Source organism: Tasmannia lanceolata, unplaced genomic scaffold (genome assembly GCF_043159265.1).
Source record: "Tasmannia lanceolata isolate RefF3 unplaced genomic scaffold, GAP_Taslan_0.1 ptg000026l, whole genome shotgun sequence".
Taxonomy (NCBI): domain Eukaryota; kingdom Viridiplantae; phylum Streptophyta; class Magnoliopsida; order Canellales; family Winteraceae; genus Tasmannia; species Tasmannia lanceolata.
In genome coordinates this window covers 5,415,606-5,439,551 of record NW_027518703.1, presented here as the reverse complement: position 1 = coordinate 5,439,551, position 23,946 = coordinate 5,415,606, and the positions used below count along the sequence as shown (strand labels likewise).

General features: G+C 39.0%; 1 protein-coding gene across 1 annotated transcript; it reads right to left on the bottom strand.

Annotated features, from left to right (window-relative positions):
- Positions 1-6,081: 6,081 nt before the first annotated feature.
- LOC143858400 (calreticulin-3-like) lies at positions 6,082-16,912 on the bottom strand. Its single transcript, XM_077369053.1, has 14 exons — positions 16,757-16,912; positions 14,757-14,864; positions 13,497-13,689; positions 11,404-11,662; positions 11,260-11,316; positions 11,115-11,162; positions 10,245-10,331; positions 10,089-10,146; positions 9,389-9,456; positions 7,932-8,027; positions 7,771-7,827; positions 6,821-6,922; positions 6,491-6,511; positions 6,082-6,368 (listed from the first exon to the last, which is right to left on the bottom strand). The coding sequence occupies exons 1-14, from the start codon at positions 16,854-16,856 to the stop codon at positions 6,357-6,359; spliced, it is 1,266 nt and encodes a 421-aa protein (XP_077225168.1). The 5' UTR covers positions 16,857-16,912; the 3' UTR covers positions 6,082-6,356.
- Positions 16,913-23,946: the final 7,034 nt, after the last annotated feature.

Here is a 23,946-nt window from a genome sequence, read left to right as displayed (position 1 = left end):
GCCAAAAACCCAAATGATCGAGATTTTATATGGTGTAAGCCCTCATAGTCCTCTATTTTTCAGAAAGTAAAGTACCATACAGACCACATGATAGGATGATCCTAGCCCTCTGATCTATGAAAGTCCATAGATCAGAGGGCTAGGACCATCCTATGGAAATGATTTTTTGGGCACAACCTATATACGGTATGGCCCATCACATGGACGGTTTGGATCATCCTATTATAGTGTGGGAATAAAAATAGCAGAAAAAAGATTGGGTGACACGCAAGTCCCCGTACGAGTGGGGTCCAAGTTTACCAAATTGTGGCCCATAAAATTATGGGTCATTTATGACCCGGTCCGTACCATGCAGACCCGTACGGGTTAGGTGAAACCCGGCCCAGAACACCTGTTTGCCAGGTCTATGCAGGATTGAGGTGGTCCAAAATCAATGGCTTAAAAGACATGCTAGAATCATCTGATGGAGATTTTATATGGTGTGTGGACCATAAATGAGCTCATTCCTAGGATGATCCAAACCGCACATTTATTGGGCTACAATGTAAAGAGGCTGTATCAGGAAATCATTTCCATAGATAATAGAAACCTCTATAGATCGGAGGGTTAGGATCATTTTATGCATATGATTTACGAGACACAGCTTGTTTACATTGTGGCCCAACAAATGCGGTTTGGATCATCTTATGAAGTGGGCCCCACCATGCTTTTTGAAAAATATTGGACTTGATGCCCACACACCATTTATATTCTATTCTCCATCTGATAAGGGTTGGCTCAATAGCAACAGGTCAAAGTTGTGTTGGCCAAAAATATTCACACAGTTATATTCTCTTTCTTACTTAAAGGGACGTGTAAAACAAAATTTATGCCCATTTTTAAGGCTCAGTTTCTTAACAAGTAAAAATGGACATAAATTTTGTTTTATGTTCAAAATAAAACAAATTTTGTGTCCACTTTTACGTGGAAAGGAATGGAGCCTTGAGTAAAAAATTGATGTAAAATTTGTTTTACGCCTCTAAAGCAACGGATGATTTCACGGGCGGAGAGATTTTATATGGTGTGTGAATGTGAAATATTGAAAAAAAAAGTATCGTGTGCCCACTTCATAGGATGATCCAAAACTGTTCATTTGTTGGACCACAGTGTAAATAGGTTGTATATTGTTGAGAAAGTTGCCTTGTTTCCTATACTTTATGGGATTTAGTGAAAGTTTTATTCGTTGTAAAAGTTTAAAACAGAGTTTTAAATGGCACACCATTAAAAGGTGTGTTTTTTTTTTTTTTCAAAAAATCGCCATTTAAAACAGATGTTGAGAAAATCCGCCGGACAATCCGATCTGATCGTGCACAAATTAACGGAAAAGATAAAAGTAATAAACAAACATGCCACAAGATGAACACCAAGATTTTACGTGGTTCGGTCAAGCCTACTCCACGGACGAGAAACACGATCACTATGAGAAAAACAATATACAATGATTACAATGGATTTAAAACCAAACCCAAAACCCGCAACCATTTCCTTGCTTCTCAAACCCAAGATCGTAGACAAGAGAACCCTGAGAAAACCTGAAAGAGAACCCAAGAGGAACCCAAGAAAAAACCCTTTTCTTCCTTCTTCTTCTCTCTCTTTTTCTCTTTCTCCCTTAGGGTAGCCGTCACACCCCAAGCCTCTCGCTCGTCCTCTCTTGATTTCTTTTTCACAAGAGAAAACCCACTCTCTTTTGGTATTTAGGTTTTCCCCAAAACCTAAAAAAGTAGCTTTCCTTTTTGCCTCTTGCCTTCCCACCCAAGCAAGCTACGGTGGGTGGGAAATAAGGCAACTTTCCAACAATCTCCACCTTGGCTTATTTTCCAGCCATCTGAAGATTTTCCGTTGATGTTGTCACCAGTCTGTTATTACCGCAAACCACCATTGGCCTTCTAAAGTACCAGCTACATACCCTCGAATCACCTTAGTTCTGCCTCCTCCCGATTATATCAACATGGCCAATGCACATGTGTAGCTGCCAACCCGTTGACTCACCAGTCAACCTTGGAGAGGGATCTCGATCCATCCTCCCCAACCCAGGTACTGTCATCCTCTCACAATCGTCTGCAACCTGGAAACCTGTCTCTGCACCAACTGCGGAAGAGACCCTACGCGTGCACGCGTTACCACTTTGTTTCCTACTAACCATCGAGATCTTAGGAACACTAGTCAACGTGTCCCTAGCCAGATGATACAATCCTCCACACTTCTCGCCTTTCATCAGAACCATACAACCGCGTGTGATTTTCATGGCTCCACCTGCAGCTGAAAAACTGCAACCCCTGGAGTCCAACTGGCCAAGAGATATTAGATTCCTCAGTATCTTTGGGACATACTCCACACCACCCAAAGTACGAACCACTCCATCGAACATCTTGATCTTCACCGTCCCAACACCCGTGACATTACAAGTAGACCCGTCACTCAAGGACACTACACCAGCCCTTATCTCCTATAACGTATTAGAATATTCCATCCTGGAGCATACATGAACAGAGCACCATGAATCTAAAATCCACTCATCATGAGGAGAAGTGCGATTACCTGTGGAGACTGTGAGAACGTCTCCAAACTCTTCACTATGTTCATCCATTACCGTCACCACAGTATTCGTAGCACCATTGTCCACCTGGTCAGCTCACTTTGGACAATCCCGCTTGATGTGGTCATATTCCTTGCAACGGTAACATTGCACGCCCTTTCCGCCGACCCTGGATCTTGACCTGCCTTTTCCTAATCCCCTGTCAGACGACCTTCCTCTTTGATTCCCACCATGAACAACCAACCCTTGTTCTTCACTTACACCAAGAACATGTTTCTTTCGCATCTCATTCGATAAGAGCAACACCGTGACTTCCTCTAACTTTATTGTATCCTTATCATACAACAAACTCGTCACCAGTTTATCATACGAATCAAGAAGCGAAGTAAGAAGCAAAAGGGCCTTGTCTTCTTCCTTCAACTTTTCATCAACCTTGTGGAGCTGATTCACAAGCCCGTTGAACACTGTAATGTGTTCTAGAAGATCACTGCCTTCCTGCATCTTCAACCCGTGCAATTACCACTTCAGATACAACCGGTTGGTCAAGCTTTTTGACATGTAAAGCTTCTCCCATAATTTAGGCGCATATTCCTCTTCCATAGCGTTAAACATAACTCTATCTACCAGACATAGTCGAATCGTGATGACCGCCTTCGACGCAATGTCTTCCCACTCGGCATCCGTCATCTTCTCCGGCTTCCCATCCTTTTCCTTCAACACCTTAGCCAAGCCCTGTTGAACTAGGATGGCCTTCACGCTCATATGTCATAGGGTGAAACTCCCATTTCCGTCAAATTTGTCGATGTTGAACTAAGTAGAACTTTATTTTACCGTCATCTCAGATTACTCCGCACTTCACGGTGTAGCGCCCCGCCTAGAACGAAAATCTTTCCTGGACAATCTTTCTACTCCCAAAGACCACTCAAACCGCGATCCAACAACAACACACACGATCACTCCACCCCGACCTCGACGATCGCTCCACCTGAGCTCTGATACCACTTGTTGAGAAAATCCACCGGGCAATCCAATCCGATCGTGCACAAATTAAAGGAAAAGATAAAAGTAATAAACAAACATGCCATAAGATGAACACCAAGATTTTACGTGGTTCGGCCAAGCCTACTCCACGGGCGAAAAACAATATACAAGGATCTTCCACTATGAGAAAAACAATATACAAGGATTACAATGGATTTAAAACCAAACCCAAAACCAGCAACCCTTTCCTTGCTTCTCAAACCCAAGATTGTAGACAAGAGAACCCCGAGAAAACCCGAAAGAAAACCCAAGAGGAACCCAAGAAAAAATCCTTTTCTTCCTTCTTCTTCTCTCTCTTTTCCTCTTTCTCCCTTAGGGTAGCCATCACACCCCAAGCCTCTCGCTCGTTCTCTCTTGATTTCCTTCTCACAAGAGAAAACCCACTCTCTTTTGGTATTTAGGTTTTCCCCAAAACCTAAAAAAGTAGCTTTCCTTTTTGCCTCTTGCCTTGCCACCCAAACAAGCTGCGGTGGGTGGGAAATAAGGCAACTTTCCAACAACGGGGTTTTGCTGACTATGGGTGAGACAAAGAGCAATAAGGCCTTGTGATGGCCAACAATATTTGTGGAGCCAATCATCGTTCACGTGGCAATGGGTCCATGCATATGATGACTGTTTTCCTTAAATTTTGTTGGGTTTTGTTTTTCTGTACAATGGGCGTAAAACAAATATTTAATTATACCAAAATTTGTCAATGTTTGTTTGGCGACGAATGAAGGTTAGTGTAATAAGGATATGATAAAGGCAATGAAGGTGGACTCAATGAGACGGATCATATCTTTGGATAGTAAGAAAGAAGATAATCATTTCTTTTCTCTCAGGAGGAGAATGATGTAGATCAGGCCAAGCCTTGGCGTGGCATTGATCAAGGGCTAAAATTTGGCTAGGCGTGATTTAAAGATGGAGAATCTATAATTTTGGCTTGGACATGGAAGCTATGATGTGGTTTGATAATGACGGATGTGTGTAATTGTGTATTTACAAGCGTAAATATGTGAGTGATCACTAATGTGTATGCCACTTAAAGGGGCTGAAGTGTCTATAAATAGGGGGCTGGGTTGTGTAGAGATTAGGGAGTGTTTTTTTTTAATGTAATTTTCTGGAGACTTAGAGTTTGGATGGAGCTTGGAGGAGCTCCAAGAGAGGAAGGAGAAAGAGGTTTCATCCGTTAGAGATTTACACCATCATGAATCGGTGTGAATTTCCTCTTCGGATCGTTGGATCATCTTGTAGAGTACAAGATCTAGCACCTTCATGTGAGTTACATGATCATGTGAGTAAATCTTGTCAAGTGCAAGATTACCTTTAGAGTTGTAACTTTCAATTTTCCTCTTTGAAATTCTATATATTTTCCCTTCATTATCTTCCTTTACTTTTCTTAGTTCGTATGAATTTATGTTCGAATTGTTAATTTTGCATTTGGAATTGGTTTTCCATTCGTAGTTTGATGAGACAAAAACAAGAACTGAATTGAAAACCAGTCACTAAATTCTTGCAAAATCAACCCTCTTTTCATTAAATTTCATGCACATTGGCTATGTTGGATTTCATATTTGATCTGATATTTTTCAGACCTAGATCAAATCTGAAAATTTTCCGATCACTCTCGCCTTTGTGCTCTACTTCAGGGAAGCATAAAGAAGGCAATATTATGATGATTTCTCAAGAGGATATTGAACGGAGATATAGGGCTCATAATAAGTACTTAAAAAATGGGACAAAAATATTGCAAACTTTCACAGTATACCAAGTTATAGGAGAATATTTAATCACATCTAGAGCTTGTTAATTGATGACCTTAGATGTGATGATCCAAGCATTATCATTTTGGAGATAACCATATTATGAAGAGAGAATTCAAAAATTTTAAAAGCTGCAGTAGGATGGGAAAATTTTAAAAACCATAATCATATCATGGCCCCCTCCTGCTGCGGCCTCAAATCATTCTCCTATTTTCAAAAGCCCATTCATTTTTAGAAAGAAGTGATAATTACTTTGAGATTACTTTGAGATTAAGGCCAAGTTTGGATACCTCATGCTTTTGTATTTGGATTTGGATTTGAGTTTTGGATACAAAATACATCAATCATCCTCATTGTTGTACGAGGGTGGGAGGGAGGGAGCGAGGTCTCGCTGCTGGTGCAGCAAGGTTGAGGAGCAGCAAAGGTGACGGTAATTGCCACAAATTTTGATTTCCAAATAATGTCTTGCAGAACAGATTTGAAAATCGGATTTTTTTCCCGGTTGTAGCTGATTTGGAAATCTAAGGATCTGATCCAGTTCAAAATCTCAACTGCAAATGTGAGAAATCCAAATCTAAATCTTTTGGCTATCCCGGTATCGAGCTTAGATTGACTCATGATGATCTAGAAGATCAACAGTCTAGATTACAAATACATGTTCCAATGTGGGACCCAAAAATTGATCTCCAGTTTTGATCACATTGCTGGCAATCCACCTAGTAGTTCTCCAACGAAAAAGGGACATTTTCCATACACTAAATCAAGGCTCAAAACCAACCCAATATATCTTGGGCTTTCAAAGGCCTTATAGCTACCCAGTTCATACAACAGATACAAAAGCACATCATACTACAATGTGTAAGCAGTAGTTTCTACTTAACCAGAAAAAGGAGAATGGTGCTGATTTAGCACAGTAAGAATAATCAGGAATGCACATTTTCCGTCTTCCTTTTCTGATGGACAGTAAAATACAAAACGAAAAATAGTTGTAGAGCTCCTCATAATTCATCCTGCATGAGATGAAATGATAGAAATGAAAGGAGAAAATGTTATTAGCACAGGAGAATAAGAATTTGATTTATGGAAAAAGAAAAAAAGAATCTTAAAAAAGCATAGGGTTTTTAAGGCTTACGTGGTAATCATGGCGATCACGCTGCAAAAACAAGCACTTTTTAGTTAGCAAAGCTTTTCTATTCACAGATAATCAATCATTAATGTGTAGATTAAGAATACTTACAATATATATAGGGAAATGGCATAAGCACTACCATGTTTTGATATTTCCACTAAAGCATCTTGTCTTTTAGTATTTGAAGAGCTATTTAAAGGTTATTAATGTTTTTTGTTTTGTTTTGAATTTTCATTGTTCAAAACTCTGTAAGTCAAAAGGGGTACTCTCAAAACCAGTAAGGGGGCTTCAATTGTCATAAGTGAACAGAAGTTATGAAAGCAAATGATATACCCTTCTGTATTTGTCCCGGTAGCGCTCCCCGTCTCGATGTCCCCGATCACGATCGCGCTCCTTTCTCCTTCGTTCGCCTTCCTCTCTTGCCTGTCGAGCTTCCTGTACAAATTATCGCTCAAAAGATTTCAAATGATGCACAAAATAATTATTAAATTGAGAGTTCCCCAAGCTTGGCCATTGGACCTGAGGTCAAGGGAAGGAATGTAACTGTAGACAAATTACATAAATACAGAAAAGCAGCAATGCTTTATAGAATGTTATTGGAGCAAAAGTGCCGGAAACTTGAGAGCAATTAGCAGAGGTGCATCAATGGACCAGGCCAGGGGATAACTGGTGTATGTCAAAATGAAGGGTCTCTTTAGACTAAGACTTATTTAATGCAAACTTTTTTGAAGTTAAATATGGTTATTTACAAATAATGGTTATAATAGTTTTCAAAATGATATAATGGCTTCCAAAGAATCCATGTGCAAATAAGATCAAATTAAAATAATCTTATTTGCAAATAAGGATGAATTTGGGTGAAATCCAAAGAGGCCCTTTATATGTCAAAGTCAAACTATATCGAGGTGCTTGCCTGTTCCACCCAAAGATATTGAACCTTTACCAAGTATCAACCCACCAATTAGTTGCATAACCACAATTAGAACTGGTAACAGCATTTATTGAAAATAACGCATTTGCTTGCTCAAAATTCAGAGTACCTACAAGAAAATGCCTCTTGTTTTGTAAATACTTTCTCATTATCAGCCTAGTTTTGGCAGAAAGACCTTTTTACCAGAAAATTTATCAGCATATATTTAGGTGGATTATAAAGCCAGGACAAGACCCATCTAGTTGGATAGGTTGTCAATGTAGACCTAAATCAGTCCAAATGTGGTTGTTAATTAGCCTATTGGATATTGCAGACCATTGACAGCCTAGATATTAGACATTTTGTTAGTCACCTCTTCCTCTTTAGCAAGCCTCACTTTCTCTGCCTCCTCAAAGGCCTCTTTCTCAGCCTGAAATCCCAAAAAGAAAAAAGGTAAGAAAAAGATAGGCAAAATTTTAGAAGTTGGCATTGTGCTGAAAACTAAGGCAACAGAGACTATGAAGTTCAGCCCACCTCCCTATTTTTGGCCCATATTTCCTCCACAACTTGTTTTGCATATACTGGATCATCACAAATTAGAATGTTGTCAAAAACAGATCCAGCCTTCACCTGCATTACAGTATAAAGTATCAGATTGTGAATGTTCCAAGCATTGCTAAATATGTCATGAATAAATAAAAGTGGCTTGACCAGTATTTGGTCATGGGGAAATTCCTTTAGATCAATGTTTCTAAAACTAGATTTGATCACTTTGCTAAATATGAACCAGTTGCTTCACAAGGATATCCATCTCTTTTCCATTGTGTTAAGAAGTGGATGGAGAATAACAAATTTCATTCTTTTTTGGCTGGAAGTCCACCTAAGTTCAGAACTTTATATGGATGAAAATAAAAAATAAAAAAGGAACCTCAAACCATAGTTTCCAAAGTGGGAAGCAAATGAGAGAAGGCTGGAAAAAGGAACCTCAAACCATAGTTTCCAAAGTGGGAAGCAAATGCGAGAAGGCAGGAAACGACGAGTCGAAAAAAGAGAAAATGCATGAATCAAAAAGCACAAAGGAACGTTAAGACCCAATAGGGAATGTAGAGAGGAACCGTGTGAGAAGCGTCATGGAAAGTGAACATGAAGCATGTAACAAGCCTCAATAGAAGCGAACACGAGTATAGAACGAAATGGGGTTATCGTAGGTAAGGGAGAAAGGTTTAATGTGGGTTACGGTTGCAAGTAGTAAAAGAGGACATCACGGTTGATTAGAATTACAAGCTTTAAGGATTTAGGGCTTTACCATATAGATAACTTATTCATTTGGATTTAATATTAGGTTTTTGAAAAAAAAAATCACTTAAGTTCTATTTGAAACTTAAGATGAGTTTTTTTCGAGTTTTAAATACACTTTGTTTTTAGATACAGCCCTTTTGCATTACCAAAAGAGGAAAGTACACTTCTAGGAAAAATAATCACCTAAATATGAAGTGTCGTCTTCATTAAGAGGAAGCATGCACTAATTTTGGGAAAAGAGAAGAATTTAGCTTCCGAGGGGAGTTTCTGTAGATGAAAGCTTCCAACCCAACTTGGGATCTTCCGACCCAATTTGGGAACTTCCGGTAACTATACGTCAAACCATAGAGAAGTGAACTATTTTGTTACGGTTTTCTTTGCTATTTAAGTTTCTATTTTCTAGTGCTTGTTAAAGTTAATTGATGGTTTTTGGTTAATCATGTTAGTGCCAATTAGTGTTCGAAAGTATCTGTAATTTCTTAGTTATATTCCGACTTCATCAATTGTTATTGTTTTCATTATGATTCTCTCCTTCCATTAATTAATTAACTGATTTTCTATTCATCTAAATCTTTTTGGTTGAATTGGTCTCATGTAGGCCAGTCCGACCAGACCGGCCGCCTTGTCATTCGGGCAGTCGTTAAAGTTACAAAATATTGTTTTAATTTTGTTTCTCAAGGCAAGTCTCTTACCTGCCAAACTTCAATTCCTACATATTGCAGTGGTTTCAGCACATAAAGGTCGGGGTCATCTTCAAATTCTGCAAAAAACAGGTGAACCTACTAAGATAGGCTTTCAAAATGCAGATTCTTATTATGTTTGTAAAAAAGTAAATACACAATTGTGAGTAACCCATGCTCCAAGCATTACGAGCACTTAAGATTTTTAAAAAACATGGTTGAGCACTTGGAGAGCTCACCAATCAGCACAACCCAATAAAAGATAGCACATTTCTTTTTTTTTTCTTTTTTTCTTTTCAAAGTAAAGATAGCACATTTCTTTACACCTCAAAAAAATTCACTCAACTACATTGTACTCAAATCAACTCAACTCAACTAAGCCTTTGTACCAAACTAGTTGGGGTCAGCTAATGAATCCTTTAGAAAATTTACATGAAACTCAACTACATTGTACAGGATAATTTAAAAAGAAAAAACTTAAGTAGTTACATGATTACTCGATCGAGTTTACTTGAAACTCGGAAATGCAAACTCTTCAAATCCAACAGAAATTTTAAAATCTTGTTCAAATCAATGACCAATGAATTTTTATGACCTTTCTTCCCCAAAGGAAACAAGCTCTGAGAAGCTAGTACTATGATAGTCAATGTACATTTCAATGTATATATTGCTTTAACATTTAGCCACGGAAATTAGCTAAGAAACATCATACCCGGGTTATCGATCCACGGAATCTTCCATTTTCCCTTATAGTTTGGATTTTTGATCCTCTGTAACGTCATAAAATATATTAAAAATGAAAAACAAAAACAAAAGTGCACCAAGCTATTTGCAGTTCTTGAAATTAATAAACAGCTCATCATGAGACCTTGGGCTTCCATGGTCCCTTATATGCCGGATTTGGTATCTTTGGTCGCTTCCACATACCATCTTCATCTTCATCCCAGTTGTCAGGCTGAAAGAAGAGCAATATTTCATTTCTTCTATCAATTAGAAAACTAAGCACTTTTTTAGGCTTAAAAAATAAGCACTTTCTTTCTTTCTTTTTTTTGAAAGGCAAAACAAGCACTTTCTTATTTATTCAAATGTAGTATTTTACAACATATGAGTCAGGTTTGAGCCTTGTGCTCAAGTGGCCATGAGCTTGACCAGAGTTTGTTGGTTGAAAAGAAAAATGAAACAGGAATATGCTCAATTTGAATTTATACATTAAGTAATCCTAAGGGCATGTATGACTACAATGGAAAATTCTTAATGAATTTGTTTCTCTGCAAAAATCAAATTTATGACTCCATTGAAAAAAAATACTATAGGTGTGGTTTTTCCTGAGAAAGTTTACAGGAAAAAAATTGAAGGGAAAAACATTTTCCATAAAAAAATTCCAGCAAAGCAAAACATGCGCTAAAAGTTCAGTTTTTTTGTGAGTTTAAATTTCAAAAAAACTAGAAAATAGGTAAACTCAACTAAACTAAGCCTTTGTCCCAAACTAGTTGGGGTCGGCTAGAAAATGGGTAAAATGAGAAAAAAAGGCAAAGGGGAAACAGATATTTGGGATGGAGAGTGCATTGTCAATAACCTCAAACTAGGATTTGGTAGATAAAATCAGGAAAAAGGTTATGGTTTTAAGATAGAGAAGACAATGAACACATGCATTATAATATGACCCTTCCTTGAACATTGTAGTCATTTTTTGGGGCCTCGAAATAAATGAAAAAGATTCCTATAGCAATTAGCAGACCTCTTTTGCCTTGGGATCAGGAATTTCAGCTGGAATTTTATCATATCCCTGCAGTGCAAAAGCAAAAATGTAAGACCGCATTATTTAAACAGCAATTATTTGGCATGAAGACCTAACATATTTACAAAAAAAATGTGTAGAGGACCTCTGGTTTGACATTATTAGGATCATCAATGTACTCTCTTTCATCCCAGTCTTTGGGCTGTGAACAAAAAAAGTGAGAAAAATCATAAGGTGTGTTATAATACAAACCACAAAAATGCAAAAAGAACCTAGAGCAAGGCCGAACCTTTTTTGCATAGACATCTTTGATTTTTCGAGGAGGAAGAATATCCCAATCTGTATACATGCTTCCAGATTCTCTCTCCCGATTATCAACCAAAACACTATAAGTAGCATCCGGCCTAAGAATAAATGTGTAAAAATGTGTTAACTTGTCTGTTTCGCACTGTAAATCTTTCTTGATAGGATAGTTCTGCCCCTGGTACGAAAGTATAAGATGGAGCTTCTTTGTCTGTGTGCCACATAAGTCCGGACCAAACATTACACTGCATAAAGGAAAATTGCAAGATCATGAGATAAAGAATGTCTCGTGTTGAACACATGATGAGGCAGTTAATAGGGAAAAAAGAACTTAAAACAATTTTTAAAATGCTTCCTTCTATTACTTATATACTATTTATATAGTTTAAATGAATTTGTGTTCATCTAGATAAACATTTCTGTATCTTATTCCTTTTGAGTTGATAACTGATATATATATATATATATATATATATATATATATATATATATATATATATATATATATATAGAGAGAGAGAGAGAGAGAGAGAGAGAGAGAGAGAGAGAGAGGAGAGTGTTTCTAGTCGGCCGACTAGAGAACCTTCTATAGCCCGCCCCCCAAAAACAATCAAATGAATGTTTCGGATCACCCAAACAATGTTGGCCCACTTTGTTTTTGGGTGGCGGACTAGAGAAGGTTCTCTAGTCGGCACTTTCCTCATATATATATATATATATATATATATATAGAGAGAGAGAGAGAGAGAGAGAGAGAGAGAGAGAGATGAACACAAATGGGAGCTTAACTGCGCTTTAGTTGTTTATAAAGCCTCCCATTGGTTCGTATAGCAGGTCCCCCTTTGAAACGTATAGCGGGTCCACAAGAAGGAACCAATGGGAGGCTTTATAAACAACTTAAGCGCAGTTAAGCTCCCTGCGCTGCAACGCAGGAACGCTTTTCTCATATATATATATGAGCATGCATTTGCTGCGCTCGAGCACAGAAACAGGGTGGGGCCACATTTTGGGTGGGATCCAAAGCATTCATTTGATGGGCCCTTTCATGGGTAGGGTGTCCACCAAAAATCAGCTCCATTGGATCACCTTAGGGTGTCCATTTGTGGGGCCAAAAATGGACAAATTAGTGGACAAACAGTATCTATCCATTTTTGGCCCCACAAATGGAAATCCATTGGTGATCCAATGGAGCTGATTTTTGGTAGGCCCCCCATCCATGATGGGACCTTCCAAATGAATGCTTAGGATCACCCCCCCCCCCCCCCCCCCCCCCCCGCAATGGCACCACCCCCCTGTTTCTGTGCTCGAGCGCAGCAACCATTCTCTCTCTCTCTCTCTCTCTCTCTCTCTCTCTCTCTCTCTCTCTCTATAGGGGTTGATGTTTCTAGTCGACCGACTAGAAAAGTTTTCTAGTCCGTCCGCCAAAAAATCAGTGTGGGCCCACAGTTTTTGTGTGATCCGAAGCATTCATTTAATAGGCCTTGACATGGATAGGGTGTGCCCAAAAAATCAGCTCCATAGGATCATCCCAACCCTACGATTTGTGGAGGTTAAAATGGATGGGTATAAAACTTCACTAATTTGCCCAATTTTTAGCTCCACACATCGAAGGGTTAAGATGGTCCTATGGAACTGATTTTTTGGGCACACCCTATCTATGTCAGGGCCTATCAAATGAATGCTTTGGATCATCCAAACATTGTGGGCACACTGTGTTTTGGGTCGGCGGACTAGAGAAGGTTCTCTAGTCGGCCGACTAGAGACACTTTTCTCATATATATATATATATATATATATATATATATATATATATATATATATTGTCATTTCAAAAAAAAAAACTGATATATATTTTTTTGAATGGTAGTTGATAACTGATGTTGACTAGAGACTAGAGAAATAGAGAGAGTGAGAGAGAGGGACCCATTCAATTCGTCTCTCTATTCTTGCCCAATTCGCCATATTCCCCCTTTACTGTTCATAAAATTATCTTCTAAGCTAAACCAGTGCAAGCTGAAAGTTTTGATTAGGAAGAATAAAGGAAGCACATGACATATTTCAAGGAACAACATGACAAACCTGTAGGGAGTATCACCACCAAATTTCTTTTGGTTGACATAACCAGAATGAAGCTTTATGTAAGCTCCGCCACATTCAATATCCTGCTCAAGTTTTACAGAATATTGGAGAACCAGAGTTCTGTCCTTGTTACTGAACTCTGGTATCTTTGCGGATATAGCAAAATGCCTGGCATCAGGATACGTCTGAATACCTGCACAAATTATCCACAATAAAAAGCATGTCAATAAATACAACTTGATGATGGGAATTGTTTTATTCACAGGTGGATACCAACACCAGTCAGTTACTGGACTCTTATTCCATTCCTCAACTATAAAAATGGCCAAAAACAGACGGCAAAAAATAAATGAAAGATTGGAAGGGACCAATTTCCATGATGTGGATTATCAAACCAATTCCCCCCCACCCACCCCCCACCCCTATGTTTGCAATCTTTCATGCAACAAACCATAGTGAATAACTTGGATTGCTATGTGCCTGTTTATTTTAGATTATGACAACCGATTGTGCAGTCCTTGGACTCAAATTTAGTACAATTTGCGGTCCAATAATCGGTTGGGGACTCCACAATCAGTTATCATAATCTAAAACAAATAGGGCCTAAATCAGTGGCATTACAGTTGATTATAAAATCAAGGAGCCAATATGAAACAGAAAGGTAACACCTTGTTCGGATGTAAACAGATTGACTCTTACACGTAGCGTAGATATCCTGATCAAGTTCAAAAGATCAAATTTTTTTCTTTTTTGAATAGTTGCGAAGGAAAATTTTCTTGATACCTTAAAAATGATTGGTGCTTTTGCTATTATACCAAAAGTTGCATAAAAAAATGAACTCTATCCGAAATTTACAGCTAGATGTAACTTTACATACAACAGAATATTGGAGGAAAAGTGCATTTTTCACATCCGGATCACCAGAAAAGCATATTAACAATTTAAAATAAAACTAGGCTCCTTCCCAAAATTCATTAAAAGAAGGGGAGATTCTATGATTTGCCATCTTTCTTATCAGACAAAAACCAAATGAAAGGATAAACACTCTGATTTATCATTTGCAATGTGTGATTAAGGATGATTGTCAATCATCACGATGTGTAAACTCTTTTATTTTTATAATTTTTGGGCACTCTAGTCTCCCTCAGTTCAGTATTTGGGATTCCTACGCACCTTGTGAATGGAATCTGTGTAGCTTCTTTCATTTTTCTCCAGTAAATAAATAAAGGATTCGATTGATCAGGAAAAGGAAAAATATACCTTTATCATCTGGATCACCAGACCATTTTCCTGGAGTGTGCTTAAATGAGCCGGCTTTTCCCTGACTCCTTTTCCAGTCAGACTTAACCCAATGGCTCTCCCATCCATCTTTCGTGCACCATATAAGAGAAAAAGATCAATCAAACTCAATATATGCTTAAATTTGACAACAATAAAAAATCAACATGACAAAGAAATGAAAAAAGTAGATAAAGCACCTGCATCTGATTAATATAAAGAAACAGCTATAAGGTGAAAGAAAGACGATCAACAAAATCATGCTTAATCAAGGCAATGCAACGATTTCAATAGTGGCTCATGCACCAAACCAATTTAACTTCCATGTTCTTAAATCATGTACTAAACCAATTAAACTTCCATGTTCTTGAGCGTATGAATACATTTGGCATGAATTCTTTTATTTTGTGGCAAAAGGGAAAAATTCCACTTGCAGGCAAGTCCTACATGTGAAATAACCAATTACTCCAAAAGATTAAGCTGTTAGAGCTGGTGTTATTTAATCATTTATACTTCAACACTCCCCCTCACGTGTGGCCCCTCTTTTGGGTTGGACATACACATGGATTTTTAACATCAATTAGTTGTTCGGTTATGAACCCTGGGGCAATGTTTAAAAATGCGGATGTGGAGTGGAACACGGCCAAAGGAAATCCTAGTCAACTTGACACTATGCGGTTGAATACTCGGTTGACGCGGCTGAGTACTTGGTTGATGCAGTCATAATTTGGGAGAGTCAAAGTTTTTATTGACTTTATAGGGCGAAATGCGGAACACATTTGGCAAAACGTGGAACACGTTGGCAAAACGCGGACCACTGCCAAGGTAAAAAGGGAGTCGACTCGGGAGAGTACACGATGACGTGATGGAGTTTTAAAACTATGCACAGGACCTGCCGTGAGGCAATAGGCCCGGTACCATGTGAAATAATATAGCGATATTTTCATTTTTAATCATTTAGTATTTTTTGATATTTTTTATTTTATATTTTTCTTAAATTATATATTTTTATATATTTTAATAATTTTATTTTAATTTATTTTTACTGATATAAACCCGAAAATTAAAAAAAAAAAAACAATTAATATCCCGAGATTTTCCCTCGCCGGGAAATTCCCAAAAACGATACTTGTGACTTACGTTAGGCCCTGTTCGTTTAAGATTATGTCAAGCAATTGCGAATTCCGAACCTATTACTGGACCCACAATTACATTTAAATTTGATTCCAATAATTGGTTTAGCACCCACAATTGTTTTTCATAATCTAACAGGGTCTTAGAGTTGGTGTTATTTAATCAAAATTGCCATATGACAGATTATAGACAATAATTGCACTTGTACCAATTACAAAAAGAAAAAGTAGCAATGGAATAGTGGAATTAATCCTTGTAGACTATCTAAAATATAGAGAATTTCCAATACAAAAAGGGCAGAAAATTAAGAGAGAAAAAGTAAAACAAATACGAAGAAAGGACCTCCAAACTTAGAAATAAACTAAGGCCCTGTTTGGATACCAAGAAAAACATTTCTAATGGAATAACTTTTCTCAGAGAAATTCTTTCTTTCCACAATTTAGAGGGAAATAATGGGATTGTGGTTAATTAAGAGGAATGTCATCATAAATTGAAGGTCCCTCTAAATCAAAATAGAACAAGGTTGGTTCAAGTGATTTGATTACATGGGTAAAAAAAGAGAGGCAATTTTACAAATTTTTTTTTGGGCAGTGATAAATTCGCACCCCCTGTAGGATAATTCGCACCCCTTGAACATCAAAAGCATTAAAATCTGCACCATACCGTCTTTTAAAGGGGCGCCAATTATCCTACAGGGGGTGCGAATTTATCATTGAACAGGTACAAATCGAACCCAAACAAGATGAAACTCAATCTCACATAAGCTTTTTCCCAGAAAATAAACAAGGAATGGATAGAAATAGTAAGGAGAAAAAGACCAACGGAATCAAAGATGTTGAGATATTTACCTTCGAATCTCTCTTCGAAGATGATTTCGGAGAGAGCAAGAGAAGAGAAATGAAGAAGTAGAAAGAGCAGCAACTTCAATACTAGAGATTTTTCCGCCATGTCCGGCTCTTCCAGAAAATAGCAGTCGGGAAAAGGATATTTATAAATAGAAAGGAACCTTTAACTGTACCTTTACGCCCCTAGAGATGGAATTAATTAAGAGAATGCCCTTAAAATAATTATCAATAGGAAAACACGGGGAAATGTTAGGCACTCCTCACTTTATTAAAAGTACGGTATGACCCGCACCATAGGATGATTCAAACCGTCTATATTAGATAGGCCACAGCCTAAATATGTTGTGTGCCTCACAAATCATTTCCATAGGTTGCTCCTAACCCTCCGATTTGAATGTTAGAGGGTTGATCCTAACCCTTACGGAAATCATTTTTGCGGCACAACCTATTTAGGTTGTGGCTCATCTAACAGACTGTTTGGATCACCTAATGGTGCGAGCCATACCGTACTTTTAATAAACTGAGGTGTGCCCTCATCAAAATACAGTAGTGCTGATAACATTTCCCGAAAACATATTAGACGGCGCTGCTTCGTTTGAAGTGTCAAACAAATTTCACGCCTACCCGTCCATTTATATGGTGTGAGCCCTTATGGTCTCATTTTTTTTTTTAAAGTACTGTCAAGACCACACTATAGGATGATCCAAACTGTCCATATGATGGGCCCCAACGTAAATATGTTATGCCCAAAAAATCATTTCTATAGGTTGATCCTAACCCTCCGTTCTATAAAGGAACTCATATTATGGAAACCTCTATAGATCTTAGGGTTAGGATCATCCTATTGAAATAATTTTTGGGGCACAACCTATTTACATTGTGTTCCATCACATGGACGGTTTGGATCATCCTATGATGTGGTCCGTACATTACTTTTTGAAAAATACGGGACTATAAGGGCTTACACCGTATAAATATCCATGTTAGCCTTGCATGTAACACCAATATTGAATGAAGGGATTTGCTAGCCTCCTTTGCATAAGCAACTTCGTGCTCCGTCCACTGCAAGGGATGCGCACATGTTGACTTTTGCTCGACACGGCATGTGAACGAAGATGCTTCTGCGAAAGGAAGCTAGCAAATCCCTTGTATTAAATATTTATTTAAATTAGAGCAGTTTTGTAATTATATTTAAAATGGAGGGTATTGTAATAGTTTTCGGAAGAGAAGACTTGAGTCACCGTGTCTATGTCTCGACCTTGACTCTTATTTTCAAGTCTTGGCATGTTTGAAAAAGTCTACAAAAAAAACATAAATTAAGAAAATGACAATTGACCTGGTATTAGTAACAGCCGTCCGATCTTGATCGGATGGTTGTCATGTGTGTAGACCAACAGTCAGAAGGTTTAATGTGTCGGGCCCACACAAGAGTTTTGAGTTGGTTTATATGTAGGCTATTGGGGTACCTTTATTTGGAATTTTTTCATTGGTTGGGATGACTCATTTAAACTGAAATAGCCAATAGCGAGAGTTTGGAAAGTATGAAAACAAAGGGGTGGATATATCACTTTCTTAGGGAGGATTGGTTTTGAGAAGGGATTTTTGCAAAAGACTACCTCAGTTTTGAGGTATTTGTAAAAGACCAGCTGGTATTTCAAATATTGTAAAAACACTTCCTACTAGATTTTTTATGAAAACATTGATGACAGTTGCATTTGATTGAGAGAAAAAGCCCAAACTATCCTTTCATTTAATCTCAAACATATGGACATCTAATTTGCAGTGCTATTAAATAAGTAACAAAATGGTAAATGAATGTTTTCAAACTTTTGGATACATGGACTTTATGATCCTGGATTTTACAAACTAAAAACTTAGATTTTATAACCCAAAACCTGGATTTTACAATCAGGTATTCTTGAGCTAGAACCTGGATTTTACAATCATGTTAGGGGTGCAACTCGGGTTGGGTTGAACCCGAATTTGGGTTGGGAAAAATCAACCCGAATTGGAAATCGGGTTGGGTCGAGTTGGGGTGTCGGGCAACCCGACCCGTCCCGAAATCCGATTTCCAATTCCGATATGTGCTTAAATGTGCTTAAAACCTGATTTCAACTGAACACATTTCCCATTGAAGCTAGAAATGTGCTTGAATTTCAACATAAATTTATCCTTCAGTTCAGTTACAAAGAGTTTTTATATGGTGGATGCCTGTGTAGGAATGTGAGAAAAAAAACAGTGGGGCCCAGAAAAAACATGTGCATGAATTGGAAATCGGATTGGGGCGGGTTGACCCGATTGCAAATCGGGTTGCGTCGGGTTGAGCCCAGCCGAGTTGGAAATCGGGTTGGGTTAGAAAAATGGGTTCCTCAGGTTGGGTCGGGTCGGGTTGGCCTCAACCCGACCCAACCCGACCCGAGTTGCACCCCTATCATGTATTCTTGAGCTAGAACCTGAATTTTAGCTTATAAAGTCCAGGTTTTAGCTCTAAAAAACCAAGTTTTAGCCTGTTGAATCTAGGATTATAAAATCCACGTGTACAAATGACTCCAAATTTGATTATAAATTACTCGAGTACAAACAATAATTTTGACTATCAAAGTTTTAGATAATGGAGTGGGCTTTCTCATATAGCAAATATTATATGGTACCTTCTTTATCATATTAATGAACTGGTAGGGGTCCGCCAAACCCCGGCTTGCCTACCGAAAATATATATTACATGGTACCTGTATGGCTGTATGTATCTGCATGTATTTTTTTTTTTTTTTTTAACTGGTAGGGGTCCGCCAAACCCCGGCTTGCCTAATGAAAATATATATTACACGGTACCTGTATGTATGTGCATGTATTTTTTTCAAAAGTTTTTTTTTTTTTTTTAAATTGATGGGTAAGCTGGGGTTTAGCGGGGACCCCTACCGATTTATTTGATAAAGAGACAGTAAATGGAAAACAAACAACCATCAGATGATCTTGGCCTTTAAATTCATGCTAGATAAAACGACGTGAAAATCTCTTTACATTTCATATTTGTTAAGTGAAAGAGATTCTCAGTAAAATTCATATTTAAAATAGAATAGGTTGTGTTGAGAAAATCCACGGGGCAAATCAATCCAATCGTGCACAAATTTAACGGAAAGTAAAAGCAATCAAATAAGCCACAAGATGAACACCGAGATTTTACGTGGTTCGGCCAAGCGTAGTCCACGGGCGAGAAACACGATCTTCCACTATGAGAAAAACAATATACAAGGATTACAATAGATTTAACCCCAAACCCCAAACCCGCAACCCTTTCCTTTGTTTCCCAACCCAAGACCGTACAAGAGAAACCCGAGAAAACCCGAAAGAAAACCCAAGAGGAACCCAAGAAGAAACCCAAGAAAAAACCCTTTTCTTCCTTCTTCTTCTCTCTCTTTTTCTCTCTCCCTTAGGCGCTCTTCACTTGTTTTCCCGGGAAAGGAAAAGAAAATGTTTCCCGGGAATCTGACGTGGCAATAGGAAAAGAAATCTAGGGAATCTGTGTAGGAAAAGGTTTCCCTGGACTGTTCACTTGCGCAGGAAAAGATTTCCAGGGAAACTGCTTGCCCTTCTTTTTGCACTAGTTTTCCAGGGAAACGAAATCCGTGTGTTTTTTGTCAGAAATGAAATCCCTAAATGGGGGGAAAATGGGCTTTTCCATATCATTTTTTGACTTATTGTAGAAATTCCACATGTGTAATTCTATTTTCTCTGGAAAGCAAGTGAACACTAGAATTCTGTCTTGTCAAGAAAAAAAGAGGTTGTTTTCCAGGGATTTGCTTTCCAGGGAAGGCAAGTGAACAGAGACTTAGGGTAGCCATCACACCCCAAGCGTCTCGCTCGTCCTCTCTTGTTGTCCTTCCCCTAGAGAAAACCCACTCTCTTTTGGTATTTAGGTTTTCCTTTTTGCCTCTTGCCTCCCCACCCAAGCAACTCAACGTGGGTGGGAAATAAGGCAACTTTCCAACAATCTCCACATTGGCTTATTTCCCAGCCACCTGAAGATTTTTCCGCTGATGTCACCACCGGTCCGCTATCACTGCAAACCACTATTGGCCTTCCAAAGTACCAGCTACACACCCTCGAATCATCTTGGTTCTGACTCTTCCCGATTCGATCAACACAGCTAATGCACATGTGTAGCTGCCAACCCGTTGACTCACCTAGGGGTGCAACTCGGGTCGGGTTGAACCCAAATTTGGGTTGGGTCGGGTTAAGCTTTTTTAAAAATCGGGTTAGGTTGGGTTGGGAAAAACCAACCCGAATTAGAAATCGGGTTGGGTCGGGCAACCCGACCTGACCTGAAACCCGACAAGTATTCCCATATGTATAAAATTTTAAAAGTTAAAACAGCAAATGAGTGAATATTCCAATTTGAAATTTCCGGATTTTCTTCCATCTTTCCCGTAACTATTTTCTAGTTTCCATCTTTCCCGTATATTACTATTTTACTATTTTGTAATTACCTAAAAATAAACATATATGTATAAGAGGTTAAAAAAACCCCTAACCCAAAGAACCAAAAACAGAAACGTAAGCTCTCTCTCTTTTAACTCGTTACTCCTCCATCGACGCCGCCGCCGCCGCTCTCCGCCTCTCCCCTCCTTGCAGAGTTGCAGGTAATCTCTCTCTCTCTCTCTCTCTCTCTCTCTCTCTCTCTCTTCTATTTTTTTTTCTGGTTTATTCCCCTCCACTTGTCTGCAAATGGGAGAGAAAATCAAAACCCTCTTTAGATCTGGGAAGAGTGAGAGAGATTGATGGAAATCAAAGTGGATTTTGAAGTGGGTTTGGTATCCAAGAGAGAATGGTGGCTGATGTTAAAAATGGGGGCTGCTTTGGTGGAAATGGGCGGATCAAGAAGAAAAAACCCCCTCCCTTCGAAACCCTCATCGAGCCTCTTATTAGGGGAAATGATATATTGAAGCCCCCACACCTACCTTGGACAGCCTTGTAGTGGATTTACGACTACTCTTTTAACCCATATGGGTAGTTTGGGTAAGGGGAAGGAGCAGGGCAAATGCTCTTTTACTTTGTGATGATTTTAGCACGCTATACTTTGATAATTGCACCAATTCATTTGTCTTTTCCTCGATTTATCTTCAACAACTTTGATAATTACACCTCCTAGCTTGTCTTTTCTTTTCCAAATGAGAAGGCTATTTATATGAACACACCTGTGTAGGAATGTGAGCAAAAAAAAAAAGTGGGGCCCACAAAAAAAAACATGTGCATGATGGGAACCCAACCCAAATTGGAAATCGGGTTGGGCCGGGTTGAGGAAATTGCAATTCAGGTTGAGTCGGGTTAAGCCCAGCCGGGATGGAAATTAGGTTGGGTCGGGTCGGGTTGGAAAAATGGGTTCCTCGGGTTGGGTCGGGATATTACTCTTACTAGTCGAGTGTGATAATATATACTTTTATACACATCTGATGGACTTAGTAGTTACTTGTTCTCTTTCTTCCCCTCTCCTTATCGGCTTTAGTAAACTGTATTGGGTGCCCTTCTTTTCGATAGAATGACCGTGAGATTGGCGGAGTGCTGATTCGAAACAAGCATCCAGTTGTTGCCTTCGAGAGCAGGAAACTGAATGAGATGGAGCATAGGGCTATGATAGGCTGTGGAAGGAGCAGCAAGAAGGGTTGGCCTCAACCCGACCCAACCCAACCCAAGTTGAACCCCTAGACTCACCTAGCCAACCTTGGAGAGGGATCTCGATCCATCCTCCCCAACACAGGTATTGTCATCCTCTCACCATCGCGTGCAACTTGGAAACCTGTCTCTGCACCAACTCCCAAAGAGATCCTATGCGTGCACGTGCTACCACTCATTTTCCAACTAACCATCGAGATCTAAGGAACACTAGTCACCGTGTCCCCAACCAAATGATATAATCCGCCACACTTCTGTCCTTTCATCAGAACCATACAACCGCGTGTGATTTTCATGGCTCCACCTGCAGCTGAAAACCTGCAACCCTTGGAGTCTAACCGGCCAAGAGATACTAGATTCTTCCGTAGCTTTGGGACATACGCCACACCAGACAAAGTACGAACCACTCCATCAAACATTTTGATCTTCACCGTTCCAACTCCTGTGACTGCACAAGTAGACCCGCCACCCAAGGATACTACACCCGCCCTTGTCTCCTAGAACGTATCAAAATATTCCCTCATGGAGCATATATGACCAGAGCAACCTGAATTTAAAATCCACTCATCATGAGAAGGGTGATTACCTAAGGAGACTGTGAGAACGTCTACAAACACTTCACTCCGTTCATTCGTTACCACCACCACAACATTCGTAGCACCATTGTCAGTCCGGTCAGCTCGCTTTGGACAATCCCACTTAATGTGTCCATATTCCTTGCAACGGTAACCTTGCACGCCCTTTCCGCTGACCCTGGATCTTGACCTGCTTTACTAGATCCCCTGTCAGACGACCTTCCTCTTTTATCCCCACCGTGAACAACCAACCCTTGCTCTTTATTTGTACTAAGAACATGTTTCTTTTGCATCTCATTCGATAAGAGCGACGTCGTGACTTCCTCTAACTTTATCGTATCCTTACTGTACAATAAAATCATCACCAAGTTGTCATACGAATCGAGAAGTGAAGTAAGAAGCAAAAGGACCTTGTCTTTTTCCTTCAACTTTTCATCAACCTTGTGGAGCTGATCCACAAGTTCGTTGAACATCGTAATGTGTTCCAAAAGATCCCCACCTTCCTGCATCTTCAGCCTATATAATTGCAGCTTCAGATACAACCGGTTGACCAAGCTTTTTGACTTATAAAGCCTTTTCAACTTCTCCCATAATTTAGGCGTATCTTCTTCTTCCATAACATTAAACATAACGCTATCTGCTAGACATAACTGAATCGTGCTGATCGCCTTCGACTCAATATCTTCCCACTCGGCATCCATCATCTTCTCGGCCTTCCCATCCTTTCCCTTAAACGCCTTAGCCAAATCTGTCGATCCTCATCTGCCATAGGATGAAATCTGCCATAGGATGAAACTGTCATTTCCATCAAATCTGTCAATGTTGAACTGAGTAGAACTTGATTTTACCGCTATCTCAGATTACTCCGTACTTCACGGTGTAGCGCTCCACCTCTAACGAGAATCCTTATAGGACAATCTTTCTACCCTCAAAGATCGCTCTAACCGC